The sequence below is a fragment of the Oncorhynchus tshawytscha genome, linkage group LG12 (genome assembly GCF_018296145.1).
Source record: "Oncorhynchus tshawytscha isolate Ot180627B linkage group LG12, Otsh_v2.0, whole genome shotgun sequence".
In the NCBI taxonomy this organism is placed as follows: domain Eukaryota; kingdom Metazoa; phylum Chordata; class Actinopteri; order Salmoniformes; family Salmonidae; genus Oncorhynchus; species Oncorhynchus tshawytscha.
This window is the reverse complement of record NC_056440.1, coordinates 42568855-42591865: the sequence shown is the minus strand read 5'-3', so window position 1 is coordinate 42591865 and position 23011 is coordinate 42568855. Positions and strand designations below refer to the sequence as shown.

Here is a 23011-nt window from a genome sequence, read left to right as displayed (position 1 = left end):
CTGTGTAATCTTTAATACTTTTGGAGCGGTCAGTAAACTTCACTAAGAAATAACCCTCATCTTCTCTTTTATGTCTCCCTAAAACATAATGATCCTGTACTTCTGTCTCAAGGGTCCGTCTTGCATGTTATCTTTGCGTGGCTGAGTGTGCAGCCTGGTATGTATGTTTGTGTGTTTGGGTGCCTGTGTCGGTTTAAGAGGGAACCTTTGTGTAATCTACAGTCACTGTGTGTGTGTGTTTGTGTGTGTGAGTGTGTGTGTGTGTGTGCGCACTTGTGTGTGTGTGTGTGTGCGTGCGTGCGTGCATATGTGTTTGTATGTGGGCCACCAGGTTCAGGCAGATCAGCATGGTGACAGTTGTGTAACCAGGGTCACGTTGATCACGTTGGAGCATGTTGGCCTGTCCCCGCGGCCTGGTGTGCAGCTCACCTGACACAGCCATTTAACGTCCTCCTGAGCCAGGCTTACATCACCCATGTCCACGCCACAGCGACCTAGGATAACACATCCCCTGGAGCGCGAGTCACAACAATGCCAAGGGGACACTAACTATGGGCTAAATCTCACAGGGGCTGTAGGGCCTTACCGATGCCATGGGCTATAGGGGCCTGTCTCTATAAGACATAGCCCAAGGGATAGTTGTCTGTACACTTTGGATGGATGCCTTACTCTTTTGTAGTCTATGGTCATTGAGTATCAATGCGTGCGTGTGTGTGTGTGTGTGTGTGTGTGTGTGCGCGTGTGTGCGTGCATGTGTGTGTGTATATGTGTGAGTGTGTGTATATGTGTGAACATGTGTGGTGTGTACGGTGTCCGGGAACTCACCTCCACGATATCAGAGTTGGTCCTGCTCTCGTGGGGCTCGTTGTACTCCGTGTACTTGAGCAACACCTTGTCCATGTCGGTGCTGGCATACTGGAACAGCTTGTTGGTGCTGTTGAAGATGATGAGGGCGATCTCACAGTCACACAGCACGCTCAGCTCATACGCCTTCTTCATCAGGCCAAACTTCCTCTTCGTAAATGTCACCTAGGGAGAGAAAGACAGAGGGAGAAAGAAGAGAGGAGGAGAGAGAATGAGAGAGGTTACAGGGTGAACGTCTGAGGGTGAATTTAGGGGGAGGCAGGTTTTCAGCACTGGAATGTGTGTTGTGTTTTCCTTGTTGGGGGTTGGATTGGGGGGATTTCAGTTCTTGTACACCTGACCGGACCAGACCCCACTGTGTCAACACCAAACTGGATTTTCCCACATCTGATCCTACATTTTAATATTAACACATTTCATAAATACATCTAATTATTTTGTATTATAGAATAAAACACCATCCTTGACCTCTGTTTTCCTTCATAATGTGTGAAGAAAGAGAAATCTGGCGCAATCATAGCTTTTCCACTCATAAATCATGAAACTGAAGCTGCATGAGAGAATTTCTCAACAGTCAGGGCTGTTCTCGACTGCGACCTCCCACTGAGAGGTTACTGTAACAGTCCATCTACTCAGGCAAGAAAAAAAAGAAGCTGAATAGAATTTGAAGGAACCGAGAGTGATCTGTCTTAAAGAGATAATGAGCCAGATCAGTTTATCATCTGTGGGCGACATCAAAGCATACTGCACTTTATTATAGAACATCTGAGTCTTTATATTGGCCCCTCATATGATTGGAGCTTATCAACCGCTCGCTCACAAACACACACACACACACACACGCACGCACACTAACTCCATTGTGCGCTTGTGAGAGTACAGCTAAGACTTCTAACAGTCTTAGAGATACAACTTTGTATTGGTAAAAATAGCCCAGGGGTTTGCTCGCTGAGCTTTGTTTTATATAGCGCCTGAAGCACCAGGTAGATATAAATGTTGCTCCACAGAAACCATGCAGGCAGTCTTCACATATAGGAACCTTTGTGTGTGTGTGTGTGTGTGTGTGTGTGTGTGTGTGTGTGTGTGTGTGTGTGTGTGTGTGTGTGTGTGTGTGTGTGTGTGTGTGTGTGTGTGCGCGTGCGTGCGTGCATGCATGTTTGAGGCCCAGTGCCTCGGCACATCATCTTGAAACACACGCACGCACCATGCAAGTTGTTTAAAATTCATGTGTCTGTTACCATCCGTGATGGGATAACACTGCTCAAATCAAATGAAATTGTATTAGTCATACGCCGAATACAACAGGTGAAGACTTTATACCGTGAAATGCTTAATTACGAGCCCTTTCCAAACATGAATGATTCATGGGGCCCTAGCCTGGTAGGGTCCCTACATTTTTTGAAAATGATTTGTTTATCGTTTAAAAAATGTTAGACAAGAAAAATCTGGGATGAAAATTAAAACGTATAACCATAATCAGATCAGGCATCTTTCTGCTTGACAGCTTGCTAGCTACAGGTAGCTAGCTGCCTACAGTGGACTCACTCGGCTCAGTCAGAGCAGTAATTATTAACATGATGATGATGAGCTACCAGCTATGGCTAGCTAATTAGCTATTATTTAGATATTATTATAACTGTATTCCCCAATATTTGCGTGACATTTGTTAGCTAGCTAGACTAAAATGAAAAACTAAAATGTAGCCTACCTACCCAGACTGTAGATGCTACTACTACTACTGCTGTAGACACAAATCCCAACGTGTGCCGGCTACATGATGTTGAAACAGCGGACTTTGGAGGTGAGGCAGTTGTTTTGTAGCAACAGCAGCAGCAGCAGCAGCAGCATAACTAGACCATTTTTACATTGTAAAGTAAGGCACATGATGACTTAGACAGACTTAAATACGTACTTCTATTTGATATATATACTGTTAAAAAGTATTTTCTTTCCGTAGTAGATTTTTAGTATGGTAACCTTTTTGTAGGAGCGAACATGAAACCTAGCATTCCCTTTGTGTACTCACTTCCTAGTGCCCAGAGAGCCCCAGGTAGGCAGGATCTCAGCAGAAAGCTGTCAGACAGACTCTGATGCAGAGGAGAGCAGGGAGGAGGAAGAGGAGCTAAAGAGTAGCAGCAGTGCCAGTGAAGGAGTGACAGACGAGATTGAACAAGCAAACAATAAAAGAAAGGAAGAGTATGGACGGTTTCGAAGTGAGGAAGACAAGGTTTTAGATGATCCAAGCACTGTGGCCAGAGAAGGCAATCTTCCTGCTCACTTTCTGGGTAAACGTTTAGCAGTGTATTGAGAATGGAAGCCTAATTCTTCAGTCAGGAAATATTTCTCTGGACACTGAAGCAGCTCACACTCAAGGCAAAGAAATACAGGCTCTGCGTATAATCAATGGGGACGCTCTTCTGGCAGAAGCCTCCACGGTGGCAAATGAAATGGGTGTAACTACTCAGTTTCACCACGAACAGAGGAGCAGCCAGAAAAAGAAGAAGAAAACGTTTCCCTGATGAGACTGAAGATGACATAGCAGGTGAACAGAAGTCAGACACTGGATTTCGCAACACAGTGTTTTATGTGGCTCTGGATAGTATAATCAAATCAAATCCAATTGTATTTGTCACATAACACATGGTTAGCAGATGGTAATGCGAGTGTAGCGAAATGCTTGTGTTTCTAGTTCCGACAATGCAGTAATAACCAACGAGTAATCTAACCTGACAATCAGTCATTTGGACATGCGGTTCCACACGGTTGCAGCAGTATGCGAGGAGTTTTCACCAACACTTACATTTAGGAAAATTACTGAAAACAGGCATTGAAAATGACTGAAAACAGGCATTGAAAATGACTGAAAACAGGCATTGAAAATGACTGAAAACCAAATTAGTTTATCTTGCCACAAATTGAGAAGCAAGTACTCCAAAAGATCTCACAGATGGATTTGAAAATGAAGTGCGACATATAAAGACGATACACGGTGCCACTTTTTTTCAGAATGGTATTTTGTCCTGTAGAGCCCCTAAATGCCATCCACGAGATGCAGCGACAGAGCATTTATGGAGAGGTGTGCGTTGCACCGCGAATCTTCTGCACAATGCCTGTAACAGTTGCTGGAGGGGAACGTGCCTTCAGTAAGCTGAAACTTGTAAAGAACTATCTAAGATCTACAATGAGCCAAGACGGGTTGAACAGCCTTGCGATGCAGTTAGCTGCAAAACCAGTTAGCTTAGTAAATGAAACTTTAAAGACATTGTAAACGAGTCTGCTCACAAGAAGGCTCGACGCTGGGCTCTTGGTGCAGTGTAGCCTCGGAGTTTTGTTTACAGGGAACAAACACAAGGACAAATGCCTTAACCTGTTCTACCCAAGCCTGCCCGGGGATGGGCAAAATACTGTCATTTTCCGCTATGGTTTATCTCCTGCTGAACTTACTCAGGAATGCCCACCTAATGTCTTGACACTACAGTTGCAGTCTCACAGAAGCGTGTTCTCTGTAGGTACCACTTATAGTCCACATAGCTCAGGATTATTTTTAAATTTAGGGTACGTTATTTAGGCATATTTTTTAATGAATTATGCATAGGGCAGAAGAGGGTTAGCCTTGTTTATAAGAATTGGTAATACATTCTTCATCTGAAACATGGATCATTGGTAATTTCTTCATGAAAACTGACGACAATACCATATACAAAAAAATAAGTCACCAATTGTGTAGTTATTTAGAATAAAGCACCATATAAATATCACGACACACAGCTTCTGTTAACATTAGGAACCAAACATGTTTGCAATACTGTTAATATAGGCAAAGGATGAAGGTGGAAACTAGAAATCTGCACAATTGTAGTATAGAGCAGCAGCAGCTTATAGTTAGCACATTTAATAACACATATTGTTCAGTACGTTATTTTAACCTGAAACATTCTGATTTCTATGTTAGGGGCACGGTTGTTTTTTTCCCATGTAGATATGGGTAAAAGTGACTAAGCAATCAGGATAGATAATAAACAGAGTAGCAGCAGCGTATGTGAAGAGTGTGAAAGTGTGTCTATGTGTGAGTTGTGTGTGTGTTTGTGTTTTGTGTGTGTGTGTGTGTGTGTGTGTGAGCGTATGTAGTGTGTGTGTATGTGTGTGTATATGTGTGTTGGAGTAGAGTATGTGTGAGTGTGTGGGTAGAGTCCAGTGAGTTTGCATAGAGCTAGTGCAAGAGAGTTAGTGCAAATAAAAAGGGGATTAATGCAAATAGTCACGGTAGCCATTTGATTAACTCTTCAGCAGTCGTATGGCATGTGGGTAGAAGCTTTAAAAGACTTTTGGTCACAGACTTGGCTCTCCGGTACCCCTTGCCGTGCGGTAGCAGAGAGAAGTTGGGTGGCTGGAGTCATTGACAATTTTTAGGGCCTCACGACCCATACCAGCGCAGTAAGTGAAACCTACTAGGTGTAGGTGAAACCCACTAGGTGTCTGCTTCATAAACACTATCCCGTGCTTTTACATTGGTTCTCTGCATGGAGGAGGAATCGGATTGGTTCACGACCCTGTGATAACATGATAATTACCTGGGGTCTAATAGGACAATAAGAAACATTCAAGTGTCGACTTTTCTGGCACCTCTCCAGATCACCAAGACTATAGATACTCAATTACATCTCTCCCTCTTCCTCTTCCTCTCTCTCTCTCTCTCTCTCTCTCTCTTCTCTCTCTCTCTCTCTCTCTCTCTCTCTCTCTCTCTCTCTCTCTCTCTCTCTCTCTTCCTTCTCTCCTTTATATTTGACTGGAGCAGGAAGCTGATGAGAGTGGAGCGAGAGAGAGAGATCTCCAGAACAGTGCCCAGCTGGTTGGTAATGATCGAGGCATGTTGATTAACTGAAGCGTTTGTCTCTTCTGTTCTCTACCGACACCTTACATGAGCCAAAAACACAAGAGCTAAACCTCCCCAATAACAAACCAATTACACTCGTCCTGAATACAAATGACTAGGAAGAGATTAGGAGCACTGCCAACTGTTTCGGTCTACTAGTGTGAAAGTTCTGGAGTCAAAAACTTCAGATATGGTTGGACCAGATCAATGTACCAGTGAAGGAATTAATGTATCAATACAGATCTTTCCTACAGTGTCCTTCAGTGTATCATTGAGGTCTTCAGCAGCTGAGAATCTCTCAGGACTGAAAGAGGAGAAGAAGACGGATAGATATCAATAGAGTTTTGCCTTTCCTTTCCTGAAATGAAATCTGACAGGATGCACCACGGAAATCGAATATCAAACGACATCCTCTTCTCTACGATGATATGAGCAGCGCCATTCTGTATAGGCCAACCTCAGATGAACTACAGACCCTGTTCCAGCCTTCCCTCTGAGTTGGGGAATGATGTCACCACACCACAATGAGCTCCATATCGAATGGCCACCAAGGCTCAAGACAACAGAGGTTGAAAGAAGAGACAGGACACGCTTTCAACTCCCCTTCCCATGACGTATGGAAAAAGGCTCTAGACTTCAGTACAACTCAAATGATTCACCACAGAATGGCTCCGTTGGGCTTTAAATACCATGGTGACATTTACAGTCATACCAAAATGCTAAAAAAAACAAACCCCCGTTCAGACGCAAGGACCAAAGGCAGGTAGCGACTGGATGATTAACTGTCATAACAAGCCCACTGGAATCTATAATGCAGTGGGACAGAAATACAAACACCAAGGCTTAACTAGGCCTGCTGGCTGCTGGCTACTTGCTACATGACAAACTCAACAAGACACCACTCGAAGGTCATGTGAGGCTAGTTTGGAACACATCCTAAGTGGTGTCTTCCTCAGGTGGCAGGAAGTTGAAGGAACTTACAGGAAGTTGAAGTTCTGGTGCCAGAGGCTTTAGGGAAAGGTACATTCTACCGGAAGAACAGTAGCTGAGCGAACATGCAGGCTCAGAGGAGGCATCACCCACTCACTTTAAACTTTTCTTTTTTAAGTGGTTGGTAGCACACATGGCACAGTGGGGGTCTGTGTCTCCAGCTCATATTATATCCTAGAAAGAAAAAAAAAATCACCTAGTAACACCTACATAAAAAATAACAACCCTAACCCATACCATAATCTTAACACCTATACTGTACCTAAAAAAAAACACACACACGTATAAACAGTACACACTGACACCCTTTCAAAGTCACATGCACCACAGCCTCACACCTCACAAGGAACAATGTTTGTTTTGTTTTTCACATAGAAATAGAAAATACAAGTAATGCATCTGATCAACCATATGTGCATGTGAATGTATCTACTACAACATGGAGTGGGTAGGCCTAGTTAGTGGTGGTGCATTTCACTGGTTAGCTTGCGAAACACTGCACTGTGAGTCACTGACCTCACATAATGCCCACATGTGAACGCAATTAACTATCTGACACGACCTTTGTGCCGGTGATGTCACCGTAGGCACTTCCTGTCGCTATGGGATCTCTAACCAATGTTCTGGTCTCCCTTTCCACTCTGTAATCAAATGTAGTCAGTTACGTTTGCCTTGAATGGAGTGTCCAGTGGAGGACTAGCAATATCTCCTATCCCATTGTCAGCAATATCAACATGCTAATAACAGAGCATTGTTGTAGCACCTTTGCTGCTATCAGGGCTGGAGGTTTGGTGGGGAGAACAGTGTAAGCCAAACAAACTGTGAATGAGTGTGTTTTCACAGCAGAATTCTCAGGGGCCCTAGAGTTAGAAACCTATTGTTGCACAGAATGGTTCATGGTCTTAGGATGCACAGTGAGAATATACCGTGTGCATTAAAACCACCAAAGGCCTCACGATTTGGCATTGTCTGCTAGAGGACTTCAACGGGTCAGAGGCTGAACATCCTGCCTCCTCACATACTATACACCCTCCTTCCCTGTCCCCTCGTGACGGATAGCATCAACAAATAGGACAAACATGTTTACCACAAGGAGCTCCATTTACCTACATGTACAAATTACCTCAACTAACCTGTACCCCAGCACATCGATTCGGTACCAGTACCCAATGTATATAGCCTCGTTATTGTTATTTTATTGTGTTACTTTTTTATTGTTTTTTACTTTAATTTATTTGGTAAATATTTTCTCAACTCTTCTGCAATGTTGGTTAAGGGTTTGTAAGTAAGCATTTCACTTATTGTATTCGGCGCGTGTGATAAATAAAGTTTGATTTGATTTGATTTGAGTGGCTGATTCTCTGCCGCATACGGGGGAGGATGAAGAGAGAGGGGGGGCACAGGAAACACATTTGTATGCATTTCCTCTCATAACAGGAAGAGCCCGGTGGCTTCCCCTTCACAATGGCTTCGCTTCTGCTTCCCACCTCCTGCCTGCACTTCCCTGGGGGAGGAGGAGAAAGACAGGGACCGAGAGCAAGCATTTAACAAAGCAAACACACACACAACATTTTGTTAAGACTCATGCATGCCAGCACTCATTACCATGGCCCTCCTGGGGCTGTTGCGGTGACCGTATTACCGCCACACATGAGTCATGACAGCAGTAAAAAGTTCACGTGACCGTTGAGTCACGGTAATCTCCTCTTATGCCCTCAGGACATGTTTTGGAAGTACCCTAACAACCATTCGGTCCCTAACGGCCTGGTAGTCAGGGCTCTATAGTCCCTCTAACCACTTTGACGTCAATGCAAATACAATCGAAAATCACATCAAACACTGATCATCAAAAGAGTACACGCCTATCATACTTTTAAAACTCGCCTCACTCTGACGATCGATTTGAAGAAAGATGGTCATTGTGGATGTTGTTTCAAAGTCTAACACGACAAGATGGACAGCGCTTTCTAAGGTGATGATTAATTCAAACACCCATATGCATATTTGAACTTATACATATGCACAGGCTTATGAGTCCAAGCCCGAAAAAAATACCTGAATTCAAATTACGATTGCAATACAATACAATACATAGCCTACCGCATATTATGCATTGCTGAGAAACAAAGTAAACTGATTGAAGATCAGATTTTGAGTAATCGCCTTTGAGTGTGGACTATATTACTATGCATACTGGACGGACTGGGTTACCTTATGCTGTGCTTCAAAATGTCTATCCACGAGTCTGGGAGAGAATGTAATGCCATCGATGATGCTGTTGGTTCATTGATTGTGCAGGGCGGCTTACAATTCTGTTGAATTTGTATATGATTTTGGATAGCCAAGTAATAGGGATTATTTTATTTTTTTTCATCATTAATAGGCTGAAACATTACCTTTAGCAATACAGAATATCTCACCGTCATACGTTTTCATCTCCTCCTCTCTCTGTCCTTTATTCCTTTCTCAAGTGTGCAGAGGGGCTGTCAACAGTTTAGTGAAATATGTTTCGTTGTGAAAACTGCCAATGTTCCCGAACCGATTTCCCTTGGTTTCTCAAATTAAGCACTGGGTAGCTAGCTGCAGGAACAGGGTTGGAGAGCCCATGGCACACCGGGTTTTGGCGGAATTATCACCTGTCGCATAGCGAGAGCCTGCTCTGCAAAACAGTGGTTGATGGGTGGAGTAAAATAAGTGTTGTTATATTTATTTCTCAGCTGCTCTTACACTTAACATAGCCACTTCATATGCACACTTGCTCCGGAATGGGAAAAATTATCTTTCTATGTTATTCAGCTAAGTTAAATTATATTCTTCTGATTATAAAATTATATAATATAAAATAATGTAATGGGACTAATAAGCATGTCTGGTCTGCTAAAAGAACAAACCTACAGACTATGGCATGGAGCATAGTCAGATAACATACAGTAGGCTAACACATATTCTGTTCTTCAGACATACATTTTCTTCATATCACAATGTTTCTTTAGACCTGACTAAAATAAATAATGGGTTTATTGTGTTGGTGTTGTTACATTTATTTATTCAACTTTTTAATTGTAGACGCTCCAAAAGGCGCACGTCAGCGGCTTGAATGCAGCTTATATGCGTGGAAGCCTGGAGATGCTACATTTCATGACCGCCACAGCCCTATGCCCTCCACACAGACACTCATTGTCAGAAGCCAAAGCAGGAAGAGATGGACTCCTCACACAAAAGGATTAAGGAGAGGAGACCCGAGACCTGGGCTTGAACTCTCCTTCTGGGCCAAACAGGCTTCTGGAGATGCATGATGACAACAGGAGCTTTGTTCCAGCTCACATCTCTAATATATGCTTACTCTACTCCCCTGCACCACCCAGCACCCATCCTAATAGCCTGTCCTAGACTTTCAGAGTACAGCAAAAACAAAGGTCCTGTGCAAGAGATCACATTTGAACATTACAATTGAAGTTAATCAATTGAAGTCTATCAATAAGTAATGTCAGAATTTGTTTTGTTGACATTACAATGTGAAGAATGGCGAATGCAGAGACTGCATTGGCTTTTATTTTCCCAGAGGCACCGAGTTCTGAGAAAAGCACTCCTGTCCGAGTATGGTCGTGCTCTGTATGTCCCTGCTTATTCTGTAAAACCACAAGTGGAAAGTCATATATCCACTGCCTGCTGGGCCGTGCAAGGGCCGCGTTGGTGGCGAGATTCACCAAAATAGCTTTTCCTTTTCACTCATTTGTGAGGATGAAAATGCCTCGTGGCACAGAGCTCAAGTTGAACGATAGAGGGGAAAGAAGGAAAAAGGGAAACACCAATAATTCTATTTTGACTTTCGTGTGAATCGTCGAGAAACAAAAATGCACGAAAAGAGGACAAAGTAGAGAATGGCAGCACAAGAGGAGCACAAAAGAGGCAGATAAAAGAGATAAGAAGACAAAAGAGGGCATGAAGTGGAGGAAAGGTGAGGTATTTTTGCGAGCGCTCTCTGGGTTGAGCAGGCGGGCACGGAGGAGCCTGGCTCGCATAGGTAACGATCACTAAAAGAAGGAGAAGAGAAAAGGTGGGAAACTGGGGAAGAGGAGTGCAGGGGTGACGAAATACCCTGAGGGCCTCATTATTTTCCTGCTGTTAATTTACCTTGCAAGCTTCCTCACCACACCACTGTTGATTGGAGACACGGCACAATTGTCGTGAGTGAAAGAACCGTGTCTCGTTCTGCGGTGCTTTGGTTGTCTCGATAAGAGAAAAATAAGAAAGAAGATATATCATTGTGTTCGCTTCTCTCTGAGTGGGGGGGATGTGATTGGGGAGGGATGTGATTGCTGGGGTTCAGCGGTCTACTTCCTGTGACTGATGACCTCATCCATGTTTAACCTATGACCCCTCCAAAGGGGCTCTTCCCCTTTGCAACCCACCACCCCCACTGTCACACAAGCACGCACGCGCGCGCGCGCACACACACACACGTCTGAACTGTCACTCTGCATTACCCTCAATTATACCCAATTAGCTGGAATCCATGATGGCTGACCCTGGATATTAACGACAAGACGAACGGTAGATGTGTTTACCTCAGTGTTTCTACTTAAATGTACATGTGCTTGTGTGTGTTAAATACAAATGTATGTAAGTGTGTGTGTGTGTGTGTGTGTGTGTGTGTGTGTGTGTGTGTGTCTGCTCTCTGTCTGCGGCCCATGCGTTTATGGCACAGGGGGCTCTTTCATGTGCCCAGGGCTGGGAGAGGGTCTGAGTGGCCGGGGGGGTGGGAGCCAGGGCTCAAACACTGCTGCCCTCTGTCCAGAGCTCTGGGCAGGCATTCAACGCCAGGGAGGCCTGGCCGTGGTGCCCCTGCTCAGGGGAAGTGTTTCGGGGCCTGGGGGTGGCAGGCCAAAGTGGCCGCCCAGAGAGACGGAGGTTCCGTGCCCGCGATGATGGCGCCATGGTGGGCTACGGAGCCCGGTGGGTGGCAGGGTGGTGCTGACAGCCCTAACAGAATGGTGCCACTCAATAAAAGGCAGGGAGAGCAGGGGAGCGGACGCTTCTAGTGAGTAGAGGTGAAAGGCTCCCTTAATGTCTACATTGCGCCGCAATAGCAACGATAGTATGAAATGAGAGCTCAAATGTCGACAGCCACATCGGCCTGATTGCCACATACCAGTCAGAGTGAAACTAAGATCTACCTCTTCAAAGTAATTTCGATCTATTCCTTCATGTGTGTGGATTGATTGTGATTTAGAGAGTGTTAAGTAGATTTTAAGTCATACGAGTTTTGTTCAGGGCAGGCTGAGAGCTCGTTTGCATGAAAATAACACAAACATGCGAAGAATGTGGAGGCTAAAGATAACACCTCTGATGTTTATTTGGCTGAAGCGCACAGAGGTTTCCTCAAAGGGGAAGTGAAAATATGCAAAGGCCAGGCAGCCATTTCGACAAAAAAAAAAAAAGTTTCTGTGTGCCAAAGGCCTCTGTCTGTCTTGTGACGGTCACCTTCATATCCTTATTGCTAGGCTCAGACATAAGAGAACTGATGTCATTTTACCACCATTGCCATGTACAGCAAAAAGCAAAAGAGCTTATTCAAAAGTTGATTAAAAGGTTTACATCAGGATTTTGTATCAATATGAATGCAAAGGAATGTGTAAAAAGGCTTGTGTAAAATGACTTACATGAGACCTCAGGTATAAACTGTTATATGCTTGTTCACTTTCTTTCTCTCTCTACCCCCTCCTCTTTCTCCCTCCTTCCCTCTCTCTCTGTAAGCGAAACCCGGATATCTGTGGTATCGATTCCCCTCAGGTGTCCTTCCTGTCTCCCTCTCTCCCCTCCTCATCCTCGGGAGCCGGAGTGCCTGGTGCGACCGGTGAGCCCGGTCTGCGGTGGGACAGGGAGGGAGGGAAAGGAGACTGAGATAACAGCAGACAGGAAGTGGGCACTGGTGCAACGTGATAGCCTTCTCCACTGAAACTCCCTGACCTCCTCCACACTCCCTCTCTCTCTCTCTCTCCTCCTTTTGACTACAACACACTGACTCCAATGACCTGTCACTGATGTCTGGGAACAACTGTAGATCTCCCAGAAAGTCAAGTAGGAAATAACAGTTTATGACAGCTCCACTCCCCTCCTCCTATTTTCACCAATCTTTTCTCTTTTTCTCTTATTTCTTTTGTCTCACTAATGAGCACTCAGTCCACCCAGCTGCAACAGCCACTTCAGGGGAGTCCAATTGATTTCTAGCACATTTTTATGTCAAGTCACAATTGCAGTGTGAAGAGAGCCCAATGACAGTGTTTATGTGGAGATATCATACTGTCAGAGGTTAGAGGGCTCAGTGAGCAACTCTGTTAGATGTTAGCCCATTCAGAATGACAAGCACAGTAGAAGGATCTAAGATAGTCTTTCAACAACTGTGCTGGATGTAATAACCATTGAATATTGTGACAGTAAGTTGCATGGGATAATGGTTCACAGAGTGGTGAGGACTGGGGAGGGAGGGACAGCCTGGGTGTGTGTGACCTGTGAGGGGAGGGGGCACGTTAGCAGCATATGGATCGAATTGGACTGACAGGGAGCTGACAGAGTGGCGGTGGTCACTGGTGCCACAGGAAGTGATGGATTGTGGGCCTGGAGAGGGCAGAGAGAGAGAGAAGTTTTTCTCCATCCATTTCCTGGGTTGTGTGGCTAATGTTTTGTCGCTTTATATTTAAATTAACTGTCCATTGAAAATCTCACCTTTAAAATAATGTTGTTGACTCATCTTATATTGGTTTGTGGCAAAAGCATAAATTGGAGAAAAAAACACTTAAAAAACCGCAAACTTACTTTAAGATCTGGCCACAAATGAAGCCAGCTGTGTGATATTGATGGTAAATACTTTGCCTTTATCTACATGTTTGCCTCATATTCTAAAATGTATTAAACATTAAATCTAGAATCTTGAGTTTTACATACATTTTTGGACTTATAAATTAAAGCTATATACCCATTTATTCTTAAAAAATACAACTTGAAAATGCCTCATGAGCTTAGTTCAACTCTCATACCCCATCAGAAATTAAAACATAAGCTCGTTTTACTCCAATGGTTGGAAACAAAGTACATTTAGTCAAACACTGTGTAGCCTCAAAACATGTTAAAATGATCATTTTGATATCATGGATGGTCAGTCCTTGTATCCATAGCTCTGTCTATGAATTTGAGAGTTGTTACATTTCTCTAGGTCCATCCCTCAGACCTTTGCCAAAACAGAGGTGGGGTGACCCTTTGTTATCACAAAGTATAGACTACCGATTGCTGTCCATGGTGCTGAAATTGCGACATATCTATGTGGCTGCTTGCCTGTTGAATCGATTATAGGTTTTCTGTGGTACCAGGGTATGTATAGCATTGCATTAGCTAATAGCCATAAAATTATTGGTGGGCATATTTTATCGTCATTTTCTCAAGTCTTAACATTTCACGAAGCTAAACACAGTGTTGCAATGCTGCCACGTTTTGCCTGCTGGCTGGTGGCAGTATTGCAATTACGTGTTCTGTAATTAAAGTTGGAAATTCAAACATTGCAGATGGTTAAATATATGATTGATGCAACAGCATACTAATCAGCTACAATAGATGTGTTAGAATATACAACTGTCCTGTATAGACAACATGAACCTGCAGGACATGAGCCGTCCTCGCGTTCTCTCCCAGCTTGGATAGAAAGTTGTTGTGCGTAAAACCAGCCTAGTGCCAAACAATACAGTCAGTCCACCCTTAAAACACTCGCTTACTAGGGATTATTTCATTATGCAGTGTACTATCTATATGCCGTATTTAGCTGCTATTTAGTTGCTATTCATAAACTTTTTTAAATAAAAAATGACACATCAAATAGCTTAATTTTTTAAAATGTTTAAGTAGTCAGCTTGAGGATAAATTCACCCACTATTTATTGTTGAACTCAGCAGGTTTTGTCTGGCCAATACCCTGGTCTTCTTAAGTCCTCCATTTTTGTTTGTAAATGTTTTCACCACGGTCTGTATGTAGGTCCAGGTTGCAGGCCTGACTGTTTTCTCTACTGAGTATTTCCAACCCGGACAGTCTTTCCAGAGACATTGTGCATAATATTTCCATTGTGCTGCACACAATTTAAACTTGAAACTGAATGATGCATTCTAAGATATACCAGAGATAAGGGACTGTTCATATTGCAACCAAGCAACTCAAAAGTCGGTTCACCAGTATGAACAAAATCGGAAACAGCTTTTTTTGTTCAAGCCCCCATGGAACTTTTAAAGATGATAATCCATTTGCATCTGCCAATTTATTGGGATGTCCGGTATCCAAACAACCTGTCCCCAGAGCTTCCTATACATTTAATCTCTTTACGTAATGTGTTGTGAACGGCAATTAAGGAGAATGAGAGGCTCAATTAAAGATGTTGTAGAACTGCTTATTTGAAGCACCACTTCCTTCTTCCCAATTTCCCTGACGTTGCTATGGAAATCAAGCTGTTTTTTTTAACCATCCCTGTAACTGTCGCTTCGCATAAAGAACTACCTAAGAAGCATTAGGCTCTTGGTCTGATTAGGACTTTTGAACACCTGAGGAAGCTCCACTCATTGCACTGGTGCCGTCGTAGTCTCGACCACGGCATTTGTTCCCTGATATCCCCTTATACCTTCAATCAGTAAAAATTGTTATTTTTCAAGACCTGAGTCACATTCCTGAAGCCAAAGAAACAAACACTTAGCTTCATAGTACACATGGAAATGAAAAAGGTTTATGAATGACTTTTTGGAGGGTTACTGTCCAAATGATTTAGAGCTTGTGCCCGCCCTCCTGAACATTTCAACTCACCACGCTATTAAAAAAAGGCCTTCTTCAATCGTGCTAGGGGCGACACTTCAGTTGTGAGTTTCACAGATCCCCCATCTGCTACACTAGTGCACGTTGTCAAGATCCAGCAAGGTTACACGCGTGGTTTGGTGATCCAGGCTTATGTGACGAGAACCTTGCCTGAGACATGAAGACGTGTTAGTTTGATGTGTCAGTTTGTGTTTGACATAGTCTAGTTTCAAGCAGGGGCGGACTGGCCATCTGGCACTTAGGGCAACTCGCGACCAGCTGTGATCATCATAGAGGGGAGCACATCCATGCTCCAGAGAGTCTTAGCTTTCAGGAATGGGGTCATAATAGCTTAAAGTCAAAGCGGTTCAAATGCTAGAGCCAAATTCATAGAAGGTAAATAAATTCAAAATAGCTTCAGAAACCGCCTGAAGCTTCTATTTACCACAGAGAGCATTTGAATCTATTTCTTCTCCTTTCCTAGCTGGCAAAGTACCAGGATGTTGTCACTGGTTTTGAATCTGAATTTAGAGAACTGAATTCGTAAACTGAATCTGAATGCATCTGAGAAGCTGAATATCTTAAACTTTGGTTTACTTGAAATTATGGTTTGTAAACTTGATACATAGACAATTAATGCAATATGTATGTATGTATACCATTTTGAAAATGTATGTTTAAATATTGAATTTGAATATTCAATTAAATAGACATTTAATTTTAAAACTGAATGCAAATATTCATTCAATTCAGTTGAAATCATGAAATACAAGTTAAAATTGTGACTTCAATGATTCAATTTGTGCATTAAACATTCCAAAATATTACATTCCAATTCAATATCCTAATAGAAATTCCAAATTATACATTTCAAATTCACTTTTGGTTGGCACTGAAATTGCTCAGTAGATTATTTACCTGCTGTGAAAAACGGATCAAATTAAGATAGTGCATCTCTACCGGGAGAGGAAAACTGCAGAAGCCCCAATAACTAGCTCAGCCACAGAGGGAGCATGTCCGCCTCTCAGTGCTCTCTCAGCTCCACCCACCTCTCTCAGCTCCACCCACCTCTCTCGGGCTCTGCAGTGTGTGGCAAGTAAATGCCACCTCGGACCAGCCCGTCTCTGTTTGGTTGTTTGTTTGTGTTTTCTACCACCCTTCCCCTCCCTTCCCACCCCCATGTAGAGTAATATTAAACTGCCATGGCCTAAAGCGGGTGGCATGGTGTGATAGGGTATGAAAGGGTGTCACCAGTGTTTGTTGCCCGTTAGCCTCAGAGTGGGCCGCTAGATTTAACAAAAACAAGACCCACTACTACCCCCAGGGTACCCATAGCAATCATCCTGCTATTTATTTTTACCTTTATTTAACTAGGCAAGTCAGGTAAGAACAAATTCAAATGTTCAATGACAGCCTAGGAACAGTGGGTTAACTGCCTGTTCAGGGGCAGAACGACAGATTTGTACCTTGTCAGCTTGGGGATTTGAACTTGCAACCTTCTGGTTGCTAGGCCAACACTCTAACCACTAGGCTACCCTGCTATCCCACCTACACCCTTCTGCCTCCCCCCACCACCACCACTAAGACACCATCCAGACTCCCGAAGACTTCAGTCAGCACACCTACCGTCCTCTCTCCCAGGCCCACAATAAGGTGTTTCCCCACCCCCTCCTATACTCCTCCTCCTATCCACCCCTCCACTCATCCATCCTCCCTTCTCCATGGGGCTTACCTGTCTGTTGCGTTCATCCATAATCCGCGTGATCTGAATCTTTTTCCTCCCCATCGTCCCGTCCTTTTCTTCTCTCCTCTCCCTAAAGAACGTTGCGCTTTCTCTCCTTGCTCTTCTTCTGCCTTTCCTCAAACTGCTCCTTCTTCTTCTTTACTTGCTCCGATCAATTCAAAGATTCCAGCATCCGTACCTGCATGAGAGAAAGAGACAGATAGAGAGAGGGAGAGAAAAGGAGAGAGAGAAGGCGAGAGAGAGGATAAACATTAAGTGAAATGAAATATGGCAAAAAAAAAAAACAGGGGGATTGGGGGGGGAAAAGTCACATCATCGCAGCCACAGGGGAGGGTGAAGAAAGACAAAGAATCCGTCAACATGTTGTGAAAGCAGCGCTGTGTTTTTCACTGTTGATATCATGCAAATCAGGTTTGTTGCATTTCCGTGCCGACTATGAGGAGAGACAGTGCTGTCAGGCTCTCGCCTCGTTCACAGAGAGTTTGACAGTGTTTTGAAAGTGCTGCTAACTTAAACGCTCTAATCACCTACGGTGTAACATTACCTCCAGCCTAAGAAATACAGTTTGTTCCTCCCGAAAAACAGCAGTTTGTTGACAGAACGACAGCAAGGTATGACTAGTCTCGTCTACCTCCAATACGGTTCCAAAATGGGTACCATGGAGAATGGCTTGGATGCTGATATAAAACCTAGCCTTGCCTTGTTCAGACAAAAACACTATCGATTTTACCTTTAAAATCACAGCAATAGAGAACAGAACTTAAACCACCTGGACACAGTGTGTGTGTGTGTGTGTGTGTGTGTGTGTGTGTGTGTGTGTGTGTGTGTGTGTGTGTGTGTGTGTGTGTGTGTGTGTGTGTGTGTGTGTGTGTGTGTGTGTGTGTGTGTGTGCGAGTGTGTGCGAGTGTGTGCGAGTGTGTGCATGAGTGTGTGCATGAGTGTGTGCGAGTGTGTTGTTCCAAAGTCTGGGATATATGTGGTGGATTTTTCTATCTACTGTCATACTTGAGTAAAAGTAAAGCTTCCTTAATAGAAAATTGCCCAAGTAAAAGTGAAAGTCACCCAGTAAAATACTACTGAAGTTCTGTCACTCTCCTTGAAAAGCATCTACGCAAGAAGTGGTATATCTGTTCTATGTACTCTATTTCTATGCGTCCCATTTTTTAATTTAGTTTCTGCATCTTTTACTTTTTGGTTTTGAACACCAGTTACGAACAGCTGAAAATACAATAGTTTGGGAATGGAAAATATATTTAACAGTGGTTTAGATGGTACAATGATTCTCTACACTATACTTGCTTGTTTCGTCACATAAAGTGAAATACTATTATCATTTTAGCTCCCAGGAAATGGCAGAGTGATTTCTGCCCAGTGTATCTTTAGGCACACCAGACGGCGCAATTTTTTGTGTTTTTTTAAAAATTGTATGCACAGACAGGGGCACACTCCAACCTCATTTACAAATGCAGTTTTTGTGTTTAGTGAGTCCACCAGATCAGAGGCAGTAGCGATGACAACGGGTTATAATGATAGTTACATAAATTGGACATCAATGAGTGTCAGGGAAAACGTATGGGAGTGTAGTGGAATAAAACAAAAAAAATTGAAATAGTAAAGTAAAGTAAAGTACAAATACCCCAAGTGGTACTTTAAAGTATTTTTACTTCAGTACTTTACACCACTGTCTGTGAGTGTGTGTGTGTATGAGCGTGCGTGCATGTGTGTCTGTCTGTTTGTGCGTGCGCGTCTGTTTGTGTTTGAGCGTGTGCAGTGCATGCACTCGCATTTGTGTGTGGGCTGAGCTGGACCGATGGTGTGTGTGAGAGTGAAATAGCTGACTTCCAAAGAGGTTGTGCATATATGTGTGTGTGTGCGCTTGGGTAAGCCAGATCTCTGGTGCTTCTCTCCAGAGTGCTAAAGTAGGCCAACCCAATCTATCTCAGGGAAGAGCAGAAGAGCTGTTGTTGTGTTTTCTTTTGACAGTAGAGGTGATAACGTCCCTCGTTATGCAAATGAGCATCCCATTATTTAAGCTCAGTGCAATGCAGGGAGCTGTCAGAGCCGTCGTATTAAAAACCCTCCATCTACCTTGCTTTTTTTTCTCCCCCTTTCCCTCTTCTCTTTTCTCTCCTTTCTGAACCAGATTTCCAGCACCTGGCAGCATGAGGCGGATACATTGATGTGGAAGACAACACCGCTTCACCAAAAGACATGTCAGTCTTTCTCTCTCTCTCTCTCTCTCTCTCTCTCTACTGCTCACACACACACACACATGTGTATGCATGCACACATACGCACACACGCATGCGCACACGCACACATGCACACACACACACACACACACGCACACATGCACACACACACACACGTATGCATGCACACATACGCACACACGCACACATGCACACACACACACACACACACACACACACACACACACACACACACACACACACACACACACACACACACACACACACACACACACACACACACACACACACACACTTCCCTCCCCCTATCTTTCCTTTCCTGTTTGATCTCCCTGTAACCTGAATCCATGTGTTTACTAAGTGACATAAAGCACAGGAAAGCCCCTCCAAACCCCCATAGTGAACACACTGCTGCGTGTTTGACCCTTCACTTGAGTGGAAACACGAGTCTTCCCTGTAACACTCCCATCTGATCTTGCTTTAGGAGCACAAGTGAGAATTATCCTCAGCATTGGAGAGCACAGGTTCAAAACACCTGTCCTTCTGCATGCCACTGGTGTGGCCATCTCTCCTGAGAGGTGGCGCGAGCGATAATCTAGCCAGTTAGACATAGCCCATAGCCTGATGACTCCTAATGGTCTCCAGGTCGACAGTTTCTCAGGCTTCACATGCTCATTCCAACATGGCGATCAAGCTTGTCCCCTTGAGTCAATTGGCGTGCCGAAAGGAAACTGTCAGACCAGGAGACATCCCGAAAATCGGTCTTGTCACGAAAACAATCGGCAGAGTCCAAACGGTTTGTGCTAGAAACTATGAACCCACTATGGAGAGCTGAGACTCTCATGAACACGACGGTGTTCTCTGTTTTGCTCTACGACCCCCACAAGTGTCACTGGACTTTTCTGAAGCCGGTCCAACAGGTGTGCCAACGAGTCGAACGGTTTGAGCTAAAAAAAAAAAAGAAAAGCTGAGACTCTCACGAACACGTACATGTTGGTTGTTTTGCTCTACGGCATCCACAAGCTTCACAAGACTTGTCTAAAGATAACCCGTTATGGGGCTGTAAAATACATGGAAGTGAACGGGGGTAGTTCCACATCAAATGTATACACATCATTCCATGGTAAAATTACTATGAAACCATTTCCTGAGCTTTCTTATATTTTGTTGATATGTCTGTCTCTCTCTCTCAATTCAATTCAAGGGGCTTTATTGGCATGGGAAACATGTGTTAACATTGCCAAAGCAAGTGAGGTAGATAATATACAAAAGTGAAATAAGCAATAAAAAATTAACAGTAAACAGTAAACATTATACATATATATATGTGTACAGTGTTGTAACAATGTACAAATGGTTCAAGTACACAAGGGAAAATAAATGAGCATAAATATGGGTTGTATTTACAATGGTGTTTGTTCTTTACTGGTTGCCCTTTTCTTGCGGCAACAGGTCACAAATCTTGCTGCTGTGATGGCACACTGTGGAATTTCACTCAGTAGTTTATCAAAATTGGATTTGTTTTTGAATTCTTGGTGGATCTGTGTAATCTGAGGGAAATATGTCTCTCTAATATGGTCATACATTGGGCAGGAGGTTAGGAAGTGCAACTCAGTTCCCACCTCATTTTGTGGGCAGTGAGCACATAGCATGTCTTCTCTTGAGAGCCATGTCTGTCTACGGCGGCCTTTCTCAATAGCAAGGCTATGCTCACTAAGTCTGTACATAGTCAAAGCTTTCCTTAAGTTTGGGTCAGTCACAGTAGTTAGGTTTTCTGCCACTGTGTACTCTCTGTTTAGGGCCAAATAGCATTCTAGTTTGCTCTGTTTTTTTGTTAATTCTTTCCAATGTGTCAAGTAATTATCTTTTTGTTTTCTCATGATTTGGTTGGGTCTAATTGTGCTGCTGTCCTGGGGCTCTGTGGGGTATGTTTGTGCCCCAGGACCAGCTTGCTTAGGGGACTCTTCTCCAGGTTCATCTCTCTGTAGGTGCATTATTTGGTGCTCTACGTTCTACACTGAGGATATTTTTGCAGAATCCTGCATGCAGAGTCTCTCTCTCTCTCTCTCTCTCTCTCTCTCTGCATAATGATCCCATTAACGCCTCAACAAAGGCGTGCTCTTCTTTCGCACCCTTGTGACAAAACCACACTCATGTGATGATGGTTTGGAGCACCACTGCGAATGACACGATCACGGAGCACCGGAAACAAGACCACTGACTGCATTAGCAACCATAGGAAACAACGGCACTAAAGATAAAAGCATCAAAAATCAGACAGTGGTTCATTCTTCCAAGACACTTTCTATGGTTACACTGAACAAATCTTAAGGAGTCTTCACAGTAAAAACAACAACGTGCTTTCAGGAAGACGAAAGTGTCATCAGACAAACTAACACTAGAGCCTAACAGTGGTGCTCAACACTCCACAGACACAGACACAACAACTACAGTACATGTACAACGACATATAAATCCCCCAGTCAGGCCAGCATACCTCAATCAGAACCTGACAGTGTCTTGAACATTTAATTTGGGCTTTGAGTCCAGCAACCAACATGCCTGATGTGAGGTACGGCTGCTTAGCCCCACGCCGGTGATCCCCCTTCCTCCCTTTTCCTTCCCCTCAAACACGAGATCCCCCCAGCTCCTTAACGCTCCCTCAACCCTCAACCCCCTTTCCCACACACCTGCTACCATCCCATTTGAGTGCAAGGCAACTCAGTCCTCCCTGAGATCGCACACTGCCTCCCAAACATCAACTCCCTCTCTCTGTCCCTCCCTTCTACCTCCTCCAGGGCTGGCGAGGGAGGGATGGCTGGTGACAGTAATCACCCACCACCCTGACAGATTATCACAGAGCAGCTCAATCCGATTTACCCCTCTGATGCCCTCCCACCATGAGACGCTGCGGCCAGAACGAGAGAGAGAGAGAGAGAGAGAGAGAGAGAGAGAGAGAGAAAGAGAGGGAGGGAGAAAGAGAGAGAGGGGGAGAGAGAGAAATCCACCCCAACAAGGTAGAACTAAACTCAGCAAAAAATGAAACGTCCTCTCACTGTCAACTGCGTTTATTTTCAGCAAATTCAACATGTGTAAATATTTGCATGAACATAACAAGATTCAACAACTGAGACATAAACTGAACAAGTTCCACAGACATGTGACTAACAGAAATGGAATAATGTGTCCCGGAACAAAGGGGGGGTCATAATCAAAAGAAACAGTCAGTATCTGGTGTGGCCACCAGCTGCATTAAGTACTGCAGTGCATCTCCTCCTCATGGACTGCACCAGATTTGCCCGTTCTTGCTGTGAGATGTCACCCCACTCTTCCACCAAGGCACCTGCAAGTTCCCAGACATTTCTGGGGGGAATGGCCCTAGCCCTCACCCTCCGATCCAACAAGTCCCAGACGTGCTCAATGCGATTGAGATCCAGGCTCTTCGCTGGCCATGACAGAACACTGACATTCCTGTCTAGCAGGAAATCACACACAGAACGAGCA

The 23011-nt window shown here is 43.9% G+C and overlaps 1 protein-coding gene across 9 annotated transcripts in view; it reads right to left on the bottom strand.

Moving 5' to 3' along the window:
• Window positions 1–23011, bottom strand: part of mef2cb (myocyte enhancer factor 2cb) — a 97094-nt gene that overhangs the window by 39906 nt on the left and 34177 nt on the right. For all 9 annotated transcript variants that reach the window (XM_042330672.1, XM_042330674.1, XM_024439523.2 and 6 more), the window contains exons 2-3: window positions 17283–17472; window positions 826–1029 (exon numbers count right to left, since the gene is read on the bottom strand). In XM_042330672.1, coding sequence (XP_042186606.1) covers window positions 826–1029; window positions 17283–17336 — 258 coding nt within the window. In that variant the 5' untranslated portion in view covers window positions 17337–17472. The remainder of the gene's footprint in view (window positions 1–825; window positions 1030–17282; window positions 17473–23011) is intronic.